This window comes from Euprymna scolopes, chromosome 32 (genome assembly GCF_053919585.1).
Source record: "Euprymna scolopes isolate OS-2025 chromosome 32, ASM5391958v1, whole genome shotgun sequence".
Lineage (NCBI taxonomy): Eukaryota > Metazoa > Mollusca > Cephalopoda > Sepiida > Sepiolidae > Euprymna > Euprymna scolopes.
Window position 1 is genome coordinate 8,884,741 of NC_136513.1, and position 18,124 is coordinate 8,902,864.

The following is an 18,124-nucleotide window of genomic DNA, read 5'->3' on the forward strand; positions in this document are numbered from 1 at the left end:
AGGAAAAGAGTTGGGCCCAGGATGGATCCCTGAGGGACACCGGCATTAATACTGTGAGCTTCTGATTTTTGCCCCTCAACTACTACTCTTATGAACCTATCAGAAAGAAATGATTTAATAATTGAGAAGACTTTTCCAGCTATACCATAGCTAGCGATCTTATGAAGTAAACCTTTATGCCATACCCTATCAAAGGCTTTAGATATGTCAAGAGCAATTGCCCTAGAAAGATTGCCACCGTCGAGAGATTTGCTAATCCTATGCGATATAACTGTAAGGACATCTGCTGTAGATCTAGCAGAACGGAAACCATATTGAGTGTCACTAAGAAGGTTATTTTTGTTGAGATGTTTGATTACTTCTGTATTTAACATAGATTCTAGCAACTTACTCATGACGCACAGGAGACTTATTGGCCTGTACTGAGAGGGGGATGAGCGATCACCTGAATTCTTAAATACAGGGCATACTGATGAGATTTTCCAGGGAGATGGGAAACTATTCTCCTTAAGACAACGTTTAAACAGTTTTGTAAGTATGGGCGCTAGTTCAGGTTGAAGTTTTTTGAGTACTATAATTGGAATACCATCAGGGCCAGTTGCTTTACTGGAATCAAGGTTTTTGATTAGCTTGGCAACATCACGTACAGATATACGTATATCACATAGCGTGTTTTCTGATACAGGAGGAAATATTGGGGGTTGGCGGTCTTGGTCGCAAAGGGTAGAATTAGCTGCAAAGTTCTTGACAAAGAGTTTGGCTTTGTCTGATGCTGACGAGATTACCTCAGGTCCATTGATAATAGTTGGGATGGAGCACACGCTTCTGTTCAGGATTCTGTTTGTTATTTGCCAAAACTGGTGGGAACCAAGCCGCTGCTCAGCTACTTTGGACTTAACAGATTGAGCATACAACTCTCTTGCGTTCCTTATTACTTTCTTACAATGGTTGCTGGCAGTCCTGAAAACGGCTTTAGTTTCCATACATCTATTACGTTTGAAGCAGTGGAAAAAGTGATTTCTGTGCGCAATGGCAGCAGCACATTCTGGAGAGAACCATGGCTGGCTGTTAGGTTTTTGCTGAAACTTTTTAGAGGGTATGAAATGGTCAATACCTACAATTAACCATTCAGTTAGGTCTAATACTATAGAGGACACATCCTTTTTAAACATGGAATGCAGAGGTAGATCAGATATAAATGTACGGAAGCTATCCCAGTCAGCCTTAGTGTATCGATATACTGTACGATGAAGTGGTACGTCTGGGGACTTATTACATTTCATTTTTATCTTAATTGATACAACAGAGTGGTCGGAAGATCCAAGAGGCGACAGAACAGAAACTGAACATAGTTCAGGGCAAGTTGTGAGAAAAAGGTCTAGTAGGCTCGCATACTGGCCGTCATTATCGGGCACACAGGTAGGTTCCTGAACAATCTGAGTGAGGTCATAGGCAATGGAGAAATCATGACAGAACCTCCCCTCATCATCGGTCTTGTTTGAGTGGGTCAACCATTCGACGTTGTGAACATTGAAGTCTCCACATACGTGAATGTTAGCTGAAGGATAAGTAGAAAGGACTTGGTCAATTTTCTCAGATATGCTTTGAAAGATAGTAACTCCGCTGTTGTGGGGGCGATAGAGAGTAAATATAAATGCAGTAGTGTGAGCTAAAGCAACCCAGAAGCACATATAGGGTAAGTTAGGATCTTCCCTGGAGATGTCCCTCCCACATGGAAAGCTATCTTTAATATAGGCACATATTCCATGCCCATGGCGATCTTGGGGGTCAGATTTAGAAGTTAAGTTAGAGTATCCTGTAATTGCAAACTCATCTAGGGAAATAGCCTGTTCAATGCCAGTTTCACTTAAAAATAAAAGGTCTGGTTTAATCTCCTGTAATTGGGTTTCAACCTCTGGAAGGTTAGAACGTAGACCCCTGATGTTGGAGAAGGAGACATGGTAGTAGGGGTCTACGTTGGAAGTTGGAGAACCGGGTTTAATCGTGTATTTTTTCTTGAAACTTGTCATGATGAAATTTTGGAATTTGTGGACTAGGTCGACAGATTTACTTAGAGCAGGACAGAGAGGGGAAACTAAGAGAGAAAAAGAAACGAAGAATTTTTTTTTTTTTTTTTTGTACCACATGATAAGGTAAAGCCGTAACAATTACCCACTAGTATGGCATCGAGAGGCCCCACCAGAAGCTACTGCATGGTCCAGATTCCATTCACCAAATGGCAATACAGCAGCCCCAGTACTTTGCACCTGCTGATAGGACAGCCTCCTTAGTGGTTAATCCAAGGTTCGGGTCCCTGACTATCAGGCGGATAACGTCAGCCCAGACAAAACGTTTACCTCCAGCACCCTTACTAGTGACATGGCTACAAGGATAGACATAGAAACAGAAAATTTCCATCAACTCTGCCAACTGTTCGCGCAAAAATACTGCCAACCTAGAAAACAGTTGTTCATTATATATGTGTGTTTAGCGTACTTTAATTCACTGTCTTTCCATCCTTTCTTGATGTTGACTAACACCGTCACTGTTTCCATGATTGAGGGTTGATAAAATAAATAAATTTTTTGTGCAGAAAGGACAAGTAGATTTTCGTTAAAAGTTTCTTAGATTTTTTATTTTTTTTACATAGGAGTCATGACTTATCAAGGCCTGGAGGCCACTCGAGGATAAGGGTTATTAAGAGATCAGGAAGAGAGTTGTGGGACTCCAGCATTAATACTGTGAGCTTCTGATTTCTGCCCATCAACCGCTACTCTTATGAGCCTATCAGAGAGAAATGATTTAATAATTGAGAAGACATTTCCAGCTATACCGTAGCAGGAGATCTTGTGAAGTAAACGTTTATGCCATACCTTATCAAAGGCCTTTGATATGTCAAGAACAATTGCACTAGAAAGGAAGCCTTTGTCGAGAGATATAACTGTTAGCACATCTGCTGTTCTAGCAGAACGGAAAGAATATTGTATATCACTAAGAAGGTTATTTTTGCTGAGGTGGTTGGCTACTTCTCTATTTAACACAGATTACAGCAACTTACTCATGACGCACAGGAGACTTATTGGTCTGTACTGAGAGGAAGATAACCGATCATCTGTATTCTTAAATACGGGACATACTGATGAGGTTTTCCAGGGTGTTGGGAAGCAATTCTCCTTAAGATAACCCTTAAACAGCTTTGTAAGTATGGGAGCTAATTCTGGTTGAAGCTTTTTCAGCACTATGATTGGAATGTTGTCAGGGCCAGTTACTTTACTGGAATCAAGGTTTTTTGATTAGCTTGGCAACATCACACACAGATATTTGTATGTCGCATAGTGTGTTTTCTGATACAGGAGGAAATACGGGGGGAGGGGGTCACATAGGATAGAATTAGCTGCAAAGTTCTTGCCAAAGAGTTTGGCTTTGTCTGATGCTGACGAGAGTACCTCAGGTCCATTGATGATGGTTGGCATAGAGCACACGCTTCCGTTCAGGACCCTGTTTGCTATTTGCCAAAACTGGTGGGAACCAAGCCGCTGCTCAGTTACTTCGTACTTAATAGACTGAGCATACAACTCGCTCGCGTTCTTTATTACTCTTTTACAGTGGTTGCTGGCAGTCCTGAAAGCGGCTTTAATCTCAGTACATCTATTACATTGAAAGCAATGGAAAAAGTGATTTTTGTGCAAAATGGCAGCAGCACATTCTGGAGAGAACCACAGCTGGCTGTCAGGTTTTTGCTGGAATTTTTTGGAGGGTATGAAGTGGTCTATACCTACAATTAACCATTCTGTCAGATCTGATACTATAGAGGACACATTCTTTTTAAACATGGAATGCAGAGGTAGATCTAATATAAATATACGAAAGCTATACCAATCAGCCATAGAGTATTGATATACTGTAGAATGGAGAGGTACGTCTGAGGACTTATTACATTTCGTTTTTATCTTAACTGATATAACTGAGTGGTTGGAAGATCCCAGTTGAGATAGAATGGAAGATGAACATAGCTCAGGGCAAATTGTTATAAAAAGGTTTAGAAATGTATTGTGAACTAAGTCACTAGAAGAGGCATATGGAACTTCTTCCTAGTGCACTGCAATGGGTCCCTAACTAGAACAGGCAATCAATTGATTTGATTAAAAAATGGGCGATTTCACCAATTTCGATAACAATAAAAATATGGAAGTGTAAAACATTTGTTGATCATCATTCAATTTTGGCGACATCAGGTCACCCTGCTAGTTCTTGATAAATTAATAGTGTTAAATAATGGTACTTGTATATTTTGTTGGGTTATTTCTCTCCACATCCTGGTAACTGATGATTTGTATAGATTTCTGGGAAATCCGGCACTCATTTAAAAGGAAATAACTCTCATTTACTGTAACAAAATGATAAAAATAATATTAATAACAAAAATGTTGGTTCTTTTTCATTATTGTAGCGAAATTTGAAAGATGAAATCTTGAATTTCAAGTGAAACCAATAGTATCTACTGAATTGTCATCTTACCATAATGAAAATATCCAAAAATTATGAAAAACGATAAGGTAGAAAATTATTAAAGAAAACAATTTTTGAAGACAATTAACAAAAATCAACTTTTGTTAAATTGGCCAAATATTTTCAGTTTTCAGAACATTTATCCCTTTTTTATTACAATTATAACTCTCCATTTTTTTTTTTTTTTTTTTTTTTTGCAAAATTCAATTTTTACTTTTTTTTTTCTTTGAAAACTATTTTCTTTAGAAGAAATTTATATTTAGAGAATCTTAATTTGTGTCTACTAGCTATGGATGAAATTTAATGCAAATCTGAAATATCTGAATTTTGTAATGGGAAGTCGTGTTCATATTAAACACTCTAAAACCTCTTTAAAATACATCAAACAAACTGAAATTTGGAGAATATTAATGTTAGGTATTAGCCGGGTAGTGCCGGGTAGAAAGCATTTATTGAGTTATCTGTTTATCTATCTATCTGATTGTCTGTCTAGTGGGGTAAACAACAGAAAGAAAACAATAAGTTGAGCGAGCATGCAGGTGCAGAAAGGGTCATGCTGTGACATGTATCAAACTTGGTTGACTGGTTAGTTTGCACCAGAAGTATCCAATGGAGACCGGATGTGACATGTCAGGTGTTCCGGTTTGAATAAGCTGAGATAAATTTAGTTGAGTTCGGTTGGAGAAGTAAAGGAAGCAAGATGGGTTAAACAAGTCTCGTCATAAGAGGGTGATGGTCTCTAAATAGATGCAGAGAAATACCACAAGTCCGAGATCATCGATTTCACTCCATGCTGTGGAAGACGAGATGTTTGGGAGTGAAATAAACTGATATATAAAAACATACATCATCTTGTGTGTGTCTTGCATGCATGCTTGTTATAGCAGAACTCAACTTCCCAAAATGTTGATACATCACCCAGTTGGTGGCTAAAAGATAGAAGCGGCCAGCAGCAGATAGGTATGACATTATGTGTATTATGTTTCACACACGCACCCACGACCACTAGACGAATCACAGGCCGTTAAAATAGACATTTAGCGATCTGAGGACAATAGTCTATTAAATAAGCAGTTAGATAAGAACAAGAAAAAAATATGCAACATCAAGTGATGTTGGTTAAGGGAGAAATAAGAATAATAATGTGAATGATTTAAATAATATAGTCTTTCTTGTTTTTAACTTACTAGAAAAAGGTTAAAATGTTAATACTTTTACTATGTAAAAGGTAGGTTTATACTTTAAACATGTTTTTTTTTTTCATTAGATTGATGGCGAAACTGATGGACTTGAGGATGCATTTCACCATATCAGGTTTGTGATGATTATTCATTTGAAAATGATGTAGTTATTAAGAGGTTGATGTAGTTCACTTGAAGCATTGTCTAGTGTGTATATAATGACAAAAATTAATCCATATAACAGTGCAATAAGCTATGCAGATTCACCCTTTATTAATGCAATATATGAGGTAACTTCAATAAGTTTCCAGGCCTGTTTTGTATGAGCACTTTTATTGATAGTACATACTCTAGTCCCCTTCCATCTGCAATGCACTTGCACCAGTCCAACAACTCTTGTATGAGCATGTCAATGACCCTCTTCGCAGCTTCTTTCATCTCCTCAAGTGTCTCACATCGACAGCCTCTAAGGTTTTCCTTGAGCTTAGGAAATAACAAAAAGCCACAGGGAAGAAGGTCTGGACTGTAGGGAGTGTGAGGAACTGTCTTGATACCATCTTGGGCAAATAGTCTGATCTTTCTGATCTTCTCTGAGCACCCTTGGGACAAACTTTGCGCAAATCTTTCTCATGAATAGTTGTTTGTACAGTTCCTACACTGACACCAAATTGTGAACTTATTGTCTCTATAGACACACAACAGTCCTTATCCATGACATTCTTTATTTGGTTAATCAACTCTGGTGTTCCAACTTTCTTACTCTTCTCACACCTCTCATTATCCCTTACAGACTCCCTCCCTTCCTTGAATCTCTTATGCCACTCAAAAACTGATGCTCAATTCATGCAAAATGGTCCAAAAACAGTCTGAAGTATTCCATGTGTTTCTGTAGCATTTTTTTTATTTTCCAAGTTTAAAACAGAATTCTGTTGCATACTGTTCTTCTAAAGTGTCCTCACATCCAGATTGCATTTTTGAAATTTACCAGCTGTGAAAATCAGGCAATTCCTGCTGTAGCTGTTCATTTGAACCTGGAATCATAAAAATTGGTCAGTCTTCTTATAAGACTTCTGTTAGTATGGTCAGAGGGAAATTTCTTATTGTACGATATTTCCAGAAAATTTTCCTTCCTCAGATATGTATGCTTGAATTAAAGTAAAACACACACATGAGGAAAGGAAGTTTTTCTGAAATATCATACAATACAGAACTTCCATTGACTATGCTGATGCAAGTAAGAACATAATGTTAGTATAAAATATATATATATATATATATATATATATATATATATTAGTATCTGCATAGCTTATTTCACCATTATGTCTTATTTTGCTTCAATCTGTGTCTATTCATTACATCTCTGCATTATATTACCTTTTAAAAATTACCTTTATAATATAGTTATATATTAGTTCAGGTGTATATGTGCATGAAGCTGCATGTTTGTGACTTACTGCAGGTGGGAAATATTTACAGGGCTTTGCATTGCAAGTGAAACAGTCGCATTTGTGAGTAATTTTTTTTTTTTTTTCAAGTGACGACTAGAAATAATAAAACGCTTATCTTTTGATGACTGTTTTTTACATCAATTTTCCAAATTGTTGAGTTAAAAATGTCTTTTCAACCTTTATTTTTCCGTTTAAATAAAGCAAGCAAAGTCAAATTATTTAAAAATTTAAATTTAAATAGAATAATGTTCTACTTTTTTTTTTTTTTTAACAAAGGCGATTTAAAAAATACATCTGAGGAAATTAGAATGTTTATACCTTCAAGGCGAAGCATAAAATTTGCTGCATATTTAGAATTATTTAAAAAAAAATACAGTAAAATCTTTATGATGTATGTACTTGTCACAGAACGAAGATGTCTTATTCCAAAACTCATGTGGGTTTGATTAGTAAACGAAAATATTTAGTTGTCAAAGGTCAACTAAAAGTAGATATTTCTGTAGAGCCCTGATTTAACGAAAAAAAAATCACCCAAGATATTGAAAATATGCTTATCTGGAGTTTGGACAACCCTAAATTTGATTTTTCTTTGACCCTCTCAACAGTAGATTTTTTGATGTTTATAGATTGGCAGCAGATTGGCCTTTTGAAATGGATGCTAACTAGCCATTATCTCAAGTTGTCTTTCTAGGGTGCCCCCCCCCCCCTAATGAGATCAACATATTCCAGGAGATGGCAGAGGAGATTAATTAGAGTTGACCTTCTGGGCATCTCATGGTTAGTTTGGTTTTCTGGGGTCTGACATTCAGTTGGGTTCGTTTACCTCTCCAACTAAGATGGGTGCATGAGCTCTAAGCCATTGGACTTGTATTTTTCATTTGGTTTGGCTAAAATGTTTCATTTGCCAGTCTGTTATTCAAAGAAAATGAACATGATTGTAACCTCGACAAAGAATAAAACTTTGTTACTTGTTTTAAACTAGAGTTGTGATTTTATTTGGAAGGAGAATTCTGCTGTTAAAGCACTGACTGAGATTGCAGACCAGCAGAACAGGCTGTCGATTATTACACAAAGCCCGTTTATACAGGAACATTAGGATAAATTAAGGAAAAGAAAAAATACCACAAAGATAATTTTTTTACATATATCTATATGTCCTGGCATCATATCAAAAGTCTCTTGGAATCCTACTTTTTTTCTTTTCCATAATTTTTGCTTTTTTAATACTTGAGTCGCCTCCTTGGTCAGCGGTAGCAAAATAGGGATGTCTCTCCTGATCTGCAGCCAAACAAAATAAGACGCCTTTACTAGCAGCACTACTGAAAATATACCTCAATTCTTGTGATGTCTCCAAAATGAGATGTTTTGGGTTTTAGGTGGGTCATTCAGTATTATACTCCTGAAAAGATTGCTACTTCAATGAAGACGGCAGATGTCGAAGGGTCCTGGTCTATTGATTATTGCTGTTTTTACATTGTCAAGATCAAGAGGGCATTTGTTCGGCATTGTCATCAGAGATGTACCATTGAAAAGCTGAAAACACTTTCAAGCACAATGAATAATAACTAACTTTTCTTATAAAAATAATTATTTGCATAAATGTTAACAGTATTGAGTTTTGAAAGAAAACTGTAATTGTATTTTCTATTTAAAGTGTTTTAAATTGGTTTTTGGTTCTCAAATTCTCAAGTCAAATGTGGGTGGCTATCTGAGAACAACATGGATTCCTTTGGTGAGCAGAAGCAAATCTCTTACTTTCATTTTGCTTTTCCTGATATTGAGATTTCTGCGGCTCACTCCTTCCTTTCAGATATAGAAATTATAAATTAATATCTTTTTTCTCTTTCTCTTTCTCAGATCAGAGAGATGCTTGTGTTCCCAGATTCTAAAAAAAAAATATTGATAGTTTTGTTTATAACACTATCTACTAATCTCAATTACTTTAGTTGTACACCATTGAGGCATAATCACAGGTCACACCTGTTATTTGAATTGCTGTTAAATATTCATATTTGCGTTTTTCACTATATTTAATTAATTTGTAGGTTTCTTTATTCCTTTTCAATCTAACAATTACATCACATGTAAGAATATACCAACAAGGTCACCCAGTATTGCCTGGTGCACAATTATCATTATGTACTTTGCATTTTTGATTTTTAAAATTAGAAAAGTATTATAAGGTAAGCTGATTTACCCATTTCATAAATTCATGGACTTAGCCAGAGACAGTAAATACCTCTAGATGTTGTGGTAGTTATGGCTCCAGAATCATGACGTGTACTTCTGTAACATACATTTTTTACTACACCTTTTCTTAATTATACCAGTATGTTTGCCCTGATAATCATCGGTCCTGCAAGCTTACAACAAAAAGAATTCACTTAAGTTCACTTTTTTTATTAAGTGTTATTTTAGTATTGATATTTGCTATATTTCTGTTTGCTATTTCTTTTTTTTTTCCTCTTAGTAATGATTCCAAGCCAGACTACACATGGTTCGTTGATCCTTTTCCATTCAGCATGGATGATAAACCATTGTCCAAATTAGAACAACTCGAGTCTCTTTATGCATTTTGTCCCAATACCGTATGTGATTCTACAGAAGAGACACCTTCGCAGGTACACAAATTATTCTTTCATTTTACTTTAAATAACTTAAAAAAAAAAAAAAATTATTTTTTGTGTGTGTTTGTAGAAAAAAAGGGGAGGTGAATATCTTAACAGTATTTTATAAAAATAACTGCAAAGTAGTTTCAGAATATGATTATGGGAGTATATCTCCAAAACCTTAGGATTTTATAAACGGACAAGAACTATAACTTTACATATCTAAAGTTAAGAAGAAAAAACTCTAACCAACATCTCAGCCATTTGCATTATAATTTATTTCATCTCGTACAGAGTTGGGATTCATCAGATGCTCCAAAAATTCAGAACTGTAAGTGAACAAGTAGTCAACCATTCTGTCATATTTCATAAATCTCAGCTACGAACGAGATGAAATAAATTATAATGCAAATGGCTGAGATGTTGGTTTGAGTTTTTTGTTTTCAATTTTATTCTTGCTCTGTATTATATTACATTTCTTTTAAAGATTTTTTTTACTGAAAGTATTCTATCCTTCACAGATACAACACACTACTTTATATATCTACACTAGCAGGGGTGCCCGGCATTGCCCGTGCGTTTGGAGGTGTGTGTGTGTGTATGGGGGGGGGTAAATCAAAAGAAAATGGAAACTAAAGAATAAGCAAAGTAATAACCCTGTTTAAATAAAAACAAAAGAAAAAAACAGCGAACATGATGAAAAAAAAAACGTGTAAGCAAACAATGTTAAAACTTAAAAAAAAAATTGGAAAAACAAAAAAGAAACAGCGAACGTGATGGACCTCCCATGGCATAAATAACCCTGTTTCAATATTAAAAGTTTAAAAATCGAAAAAAGAATTATCCGATACCTCGGATCGAGCCTACAATCTAAAGATAACAATGCTGCCACTCTGACTATTGTGTCGTGACCGTGTGAGCAAATTTGTGTCGGTTTTTATAATATTTAAACTAATTTAATTACACAACATCTTTTGCGCATGCGTATTTGGCTAGACTGTCATGAAAGAACGATTTTTTGCTACCCCTCCCTGTAGAAAAGTGTCCTGTTGAGCGTGAAGGAATTAATGTTTTTAGCCAATTCTTTGATATTTTTCGCCCGAAGATTCACGATTCAAAATGATACCTATCTGATGAAAATCTGTCTCCAGTGTGGAAAGTTTTTACGAAACACACACACACACACACACACACACACACACACACACACACACACACACACACACATTTTTGCCTTTTATATAATATGTGATAGGGCTGCATCATAGAATATACTTTTTATTAATACAACACTATTAGCTACATATATGCGTACATATTTCAGCTGCAATTTCATTCAAAATCCAGTTTCTTCAAGCTATTTTTAAAACTGAAATGAAACTCCAGTCTTTCAGTTATGAGGTTCTTATCTTTTTGTTCATCTTTATGGTCACTCTTCATCTTAGCGGAAACATATACGAGAGGCGTGCAATAAGTAATGCCCCTGACCCACTTCCAGTTGTTTGATTTAGCTGAAATTTTGCATGTGCACTGATTTATATCTCTACGGGTTATGTGGAAAATTACAGCTCTGAACTAATTGTGGTTTCTGTTTTACAGGTGTTTGAACTGAGTCAGGTGTGAAATGGAGCCTGTTGAATATCGAGCAGTGATCCAGTTTTTGTATTTGAAAGGACACACACCACAGGAGACTTTTGTTGAAATGAAAGAAACTTATGGTGATAATGCCCCATCATATGACCTTGTAAAACGCTGGCACCGTGAATTCAAACATGGCCGGAAGTCTGCGGAAACAGCTCCCAGACCTAGTCGCCCCCCCCCCCCCTCTTCCATTGATGAGGCATCTGTCCGTCAAGTTGAGGCTGCTATTTTGGAAGATCGGTGCATTACTATTCGCCAAATAGCCCAAGATGTCAAGATTAGTTCAGGGTCTGTGGAGACTATCATTCATGACCATTTGCATATGCATAAGGTGTCTGCCAGATGGATTCTCAGGTCTTTCATACGTTTTTTCCCCTTCATTCAGTTCAAATAATTTTGAACTACATGTTTTGGAGATTGATTTTAGACTTTGTAGTGTTTCTTGATTAAACGTCAAAAAAAAAAAAAAAATGTCCTCAATTTTAATAATGGCATTTGCCCTAGTGCTATTTAAATCCGTTATAAAATTTTGTACCCATATAAATCTTATATATATATTTAAGGTGCCCAGAAAGTTGTGCTACATAATCTACCGGGTGCCCAGAAAGTTGTGCTACATAATCTACAGGGTGCCCAGAAAGTTTGGCTACATAATCTACAGGGTGCCCACAAAATCTGGCTATATAATCTACAGGGTGCACACAAAGTCTAGATGCATAATGCATATATATATATATATATATATATATATATATATATATATATATATAAATTATTTTCACAGTCCTAAGAACGCCACAGCCCACAAGTAGGGATTTTGAACTTGAAAGGACAACGCCATCCAGCAGAGCTAATTTAACGAGCCATTTTTATTATAGAATTTTCAGAATGTGAGAGATTCTATATAATTATTTCCACAGGCTTGTGGGACTTCGGCTTGGGGGTCAGCTGATTGGATGACCATGCCACTTGTCGAGATGAAGTAGGTCTATTCCGCAGCTTGATTTCTTCATGGTCTGCTTGATCTGTGTTGGTTAATAGAATTTCTTGTGTGTAGGGCGTTTGCTCAGTTGGTAGAGTGTTTGCTTTGCATGCAGGATGCTCGGGTTTCAAATCCCGGGTGCGGATATATCTGACTGATGAGCCCAAATGAGGGCGAAACTCGAGTCTTAGTCTTCCGGTTTGTTGGCTGGTGTTGCTCTTTTGGGCTGCAGCATTCTTTGGACTGTGGAAATAATTATATATAATCTCTCACATTCTGAAAATGATATATATATATATATTGGTGATGAGATGCTTCCAATATTTTTACAGATTTCAATACAATTTACGATTCTGATTCTTTAGAAATCTCTAAATATTTTTCTGTAAAGATTTTATTTTTTCACGATTACCATAAAAACACATGTTAAATATGCATATATTTTCTCAAACGTAAAGATACACTTATGCGGGGGAAGATCTATAGATTTAATTTTACTCGTAGTTTAAAATCAATAAATGTTTATTATTTTATTATTACTACCAGCAATGGAAGATTTTGTTTTAAACAAATCAAATAAAAAATATAATTACAGGAATCATTTTTGGCATCGGAAAACAGGCACAATTTTTTCTCAATACCATTTCTGATACATCAAAAAGTTCTGATTTTTCTGATTTCTGATTCTGATTAATTGTCCTAATATATAATCGTATATTCCTGTTGGAGTAATTATCTGTTCATAACACTACTGACCTGCTCACTGATTCCTAAGAGGTCAGTGTTTAATAGTTATTAAAATAATCATAAACTTCATGTTAAAAAAATAAACTGATGTATTTCTCAGTTTCAAGTTCATTTTTGTTTGGCTGGTTCAAATTCGAACCACGAAGAATTATATTTTGATCCAAGATGAAAGTGGCTGCATTAAATTTTTTTTCTCTTTTTGTGGTACATCATCCCATTAATCATCACTTGACTTTTTTAATTTATTCAGTTCTTACTCTGTGTGTCTGTATACTGTTTCAAAGGTCAGTCAAATATTTTTTATTTCTTGCTTCGCATCCACATTAACCAGTGAAACGCGTAGATGCCATACATTTCATAACTAGAAATAGTTAAAAACATATAATGGTAAAAACTGTTAAAATAAAAGATACAAGACTGAGAAAACATTAAATTTTATCAAGTTCTCCTTACAGGAATGATTAAAATTTTGTCAAAAATTTGAAACTACAGCTAATCTAAAGAAATATTCTGTTCATGTGTTAGAGACATTTGAACTGAGCTACAAGTAAGAACTAAAAAGCAGTTCATTAGATGCAGCAAACATGTTTCCTTATACAGGAAAACCTTGGTTTGTAAACGTCTGAGAACTAGTATAATTCGAATTTCAAACAAAAATTCAAGTTAGAAGGGCCTTGATATTTTTTTAAAATTTTTATTTTCTTTTAAACAAAATTTTGATTCTTGAAGCCTGTTGACTGCAACTGAAGCATACCATCTGATGAAACGTTAACAGTTCTGTGCAGAGTTGACACTCCTGGTTTTTATAGGTCCTGGATATGACCTAAAACTATATTCGATGGTGAGGCCCCACCTTGCGGGCTTTGGGGAGTGTGGAGCCACCCTTTAATTGCCATTGCTCCCAGGTCCATTCTGACCTGGAGTGGTAGTACCTGTTAGGGTCCCAACCATGGGTTAAATAGAATCTGACGTAAAAAAAATATACTCCATTAAAAATCGTTCCTCAAAATAACTAGATTCGGCATTAAATAACCTGAAAAAGGTTGATATGCCGTAAAACAAAAACAACCAACCAATCCTGGTTTTTAAATCTAGATCTTTTTTTTTTAAAAATAAATCTAAGAGCAAATAACATTTGTTTACAATTTTATGCACATTTTGGTGTTTGTATAGATTAGTGATCAGGTAAAACCATTATTACATACTTGTATGTCATGTTGGAATTAATATAAATTCAAAAATTATGAAAAATGATTCAGTAGAAGATGTGCTAGATGTATTTTTAACAAAAAAAAGTTATCCACAATTACATTTTTAAAAAATGTGTTTAGAAATGGTAAACCTTTAATTTAAGTAAATTTAAGTAAAGGGAGATAAGTCAGTTTGTCATACTGAATTGGTCAGGCAGCTCATCCACATTTAAAACATACAATAAAACTCGATAATTCGATAAATTCTATTTTTACTTGTAAGTAATTTTCTACTGGATCATTTTTTTGTAATTTTGACATGATACGTAAATATGCAATGTTTTCACCTGAAATGCGATGGTTTAAAACATCACTAATCTACACAAACACCAAACTATGCATAATGTAGCAGTTGAAAATTGTAAACAAATATTGTCTGCACCCTATTAGATGTCACGGTTTATTTGGCCAATGGGATCCTAGTCTATCAATCAAAAGATTTACATCTGCACAAACGTTTGTTATTTTCTCTTTCCTTTCTTAAAAAAATATGTACAAGTTCATCCATGCACAGTGAATTCTCATCATTGCACAAAGATTCTGCCTTGTAAATGGAACGCTCTGAGTTCAATCACTGATAGATGATACACGGTGCCACCCTCACTCTTTTACCTTACGGACATGCATGGTGGCTGATAGATTTATTGTCATCTTTTTAACTTGTCGTTGTTAAATCTTGAATCTTGTTTTGACATCTTGCCAACACTGAGTAAGCTGAAAATCTCCTAATTTATTAATTTATTTATTGCGGACTATTATCCTCATCTTTCTTAGTTGTTGTTTCACAACGTTTCGGCCAACTATTCTTCTGGCCTTTGTCATGTGGTAATGAAGGCCAGAGGAATAGTTGTCCGAAACGTTGTGAAACAACAACTTGGAAAGATGAGGATAATAGTCCGCAATAAATAAATTAATAGTACTCATCTCAATAATGAATTCAATTAAATAATATATATCTCCTAATTTGTCCTCCCGACATGGATTCCAAAGAGAATTCTGTGTTTTTTCCACAAATAAGAACGTTTCAAAATTGTCAATAATAAATTACTTTGAAGAAGAAAAAAAAGGCACTGTTTTAAGAAAGAAAAGACTATAAAAATATAAAAAAAAAGCAAAAAAACAAAAACCTGAAATTAGCATTTCTTATTTTTTTGAGATGAGAATTGATTATTTGTATTATTCACACTACTGTTCTTATCTTGGGTGTTATTTTCACAACGTTTCACCCGATGTAATCTCTGACCTTCTTCAGGTGTATCTTTCTGTTGAACTTGAGAAGCTGCACAGAATTTCAAACGGAATCCTTTCTTTAATTCATGAGAGGGTAGCACGCTCTCATTCTATCAGCAGTGACTGGATAGAATTCCTCAGTAATTCGCAATTGTATTTCGAGTGTCGCCCACCAGCATGATTGAACGTTCAACCCTCAGAATAGTGTAACTTCACAACTGAATTTTACTAAGCACTTTATCTACTATGCTATGAGTCCACAAATAATATGAATGAAATTAGCAGTTGAAAATTGCTGCATTCTGTATGTCACACTTCATTTGGCCACCTAGTCTATCAGACAAAGGGGTTTTCTCCTTTACAACAACGACAACAACTGTACATGCAGTAAATAATAGCATAATTCTTTTGCATTTCATTTTATTTCAGCCTTTTTAAGAACCATTATTTTTTCTTTTGTTATTTACAGGAAATAAACCAATCATACTTATCTGCCAATGATCTAGTCGCACATGACATGCAGGCTTTTGCATGTCTTATGTGTGAAATGTTCCTTGCTCCGAAGACCAGACTACTTGGTCCGAATGCTACCTTGAAGGAACGGTACCAACTCATCCGCAAGTTATGTCAAATGGATCTCAATTCTATCCCAAGGTGAGCGCTGATAATCTGCATATTTCATTTACTAGTTCATGGAGGTTGACATTAAAACCTGGAGAAAATTGAGGTCTGCATTATACTAGATAGTTTGTTACTCAATGTTGGTATGTTGTGTTGTCTCCCCTTGTCTCTAGATAAAACAAGTTTTGTTCTTAGAGTGATCTCCCTTGCTTGTTGTTGTGGTTCATTTTGTGACCGTGTGTAGATGTGCATATGGCAGCAGCTGCAAACGTATGTAAATGACCGAGTCATGTGCTAGGTGACATCATAGCGAGAAAGAAGGAAAGAAAAAAGATTATAAAAGATAGAAGTAGGCATGTAATACGGTCGGCCTGGAAGAACAGAGGTAGATGTGTTACACACGTAGGCCAAGAGCGACAGGAAAAGACGCATTCTAAACAAGGTCGGACAAAGACAGAGTACCATATGTTTAATACGGCAGAGTTTTCTTAAGCAGATTGGAGTATGAGAAGACTTTTTAACAAGAGACAAAGCGTTATTCTGGAAAGTACCTGTAAATAAATGTCTGTTGTTTCACTGGAAAAAAAAAGTGAGTTGAATTCTTTCCTTGTCTTTGTTTCCTTGTGGCTGTCTGCATACAACGTGTGAGTCCTGAGTGTTGACATGATGTAATGACTACTTTACAATTTGACTGGAAAACCAAGATGGAAGTTTAGTTCAGACCAAGTGTATGTGAAAGGAATAGTTGAGGAGTAAATTTTCTTGGTAGCAAAAGCTTTCTTTTGTGTGATAAGAAACTGTCTTATTTAGCAAATGCTGAAGCATATTTCCTTCACCTGTTTTGGTAAATGAAAAGGAATACGCTGAATGGAAGCAAGATATAAGCATATATTGAGTACCCTTGATTGTGAAGGTAAATAGATATTTTAAAAGTACATTTAGACCAGACCAGACCAGACCAGACTTGTAGTTGAACAAAAGCGTCTCCAAAGAATAGGGTAATATGGTTGAAGAATGAGGTTGAGAAGAATAGTCCAATGTGTTTTATAATAATAACATTATTATTATGTAATATACCTGTTAGGTTCCCTCAGCTCTAGTTGGTGGTATGCACTCGATCTTGACTGGACACTAAACTGACATACTGTTGGAGGTAAGAGATCAGACTTGTGGATGGACGAAACGGCCTCTAAGACTTAGGGTGACATGGTGGCAGAAAGAGGAAGCTGATAAGTCTATCAAAGAAAAGCAGAAACGATGAAGTAAGTAAAGAAAATGTATAGTGAATATGGATAATACTTAGTAGCAAAGAAAACAACAAAAACAGCAGTCTGCATTGACATAAAAACAATATAGAAAGCTATATTATACAGGGCTCTATGGACAAATTTATCTTTAGTTGACCTGTGACAACTAAATATTTTCATTTACTAGTCAAATAGAAAAGTTACTAGCCAAACCCATCTGATTTTTGGAATATGACATCTTCGTTCTGTGACGATTATGTACATAATAAAGTTTTTTCTGTATTTTTTTAATAAATGTAATTCTAAATATACAAAAAATTTCATGCCGATACTTGAACGTATAAACATTCTAATTTCTTTAGATGTTTTTTTTTAAACAGCATTCATTAAAAAAAAAAATGATTATATTGTTCTATTAAACTTTTATTGTTTAAATAATTTAACTTTGTTCGTTTTATTAAAAAAAAGTTGAAAAGATATTTTTCTCTCAGTAGTGAGCTTTAGAAGATTATCAGTGAAAGAAATGCTATCGCCAGAAGATAAGCGTTTTATTATTTCTGGTCGCCACTTTGAAAAATCACTTGCAAATGCGACTGTTTCATTCGCATTGTAGAGCCCTGTTATACTAAATGACCTGTGACTCTCTGGGTCAACGT

The 18,124-nt window shown here is 35.2% G+C and overlaps 1 protein-coding gene across 1 annotated transcript in view; it reads left to right on the forward strand.

Annotated features, from left to right (window-relative positions):
• LOC145256214 (WD repeat-containing protein 81-like) overlaps nt 1-18,124 on the forward strand; it is a 131,103-nt gene that overhangs the window by 45,486 nt on the left and 67,493 nt on the right. The window contains exons 6-8 of the mRNA XM_080114830.1: nt 5,777-5,823; nt 9,612-9,762; nt 16,070-16,254. Of these exons, the coding sequence (XP_079970956.1) occupies nt 5,777-5,823; nt 9,612-9,762; nt 16,070-16,254 (383 nt within the window). The remainder of the gene's footprint in view (nt 1-5,776; nt 5,824-9,611; nt 9,763-16,069; nt 16,255-18,124) is intronic.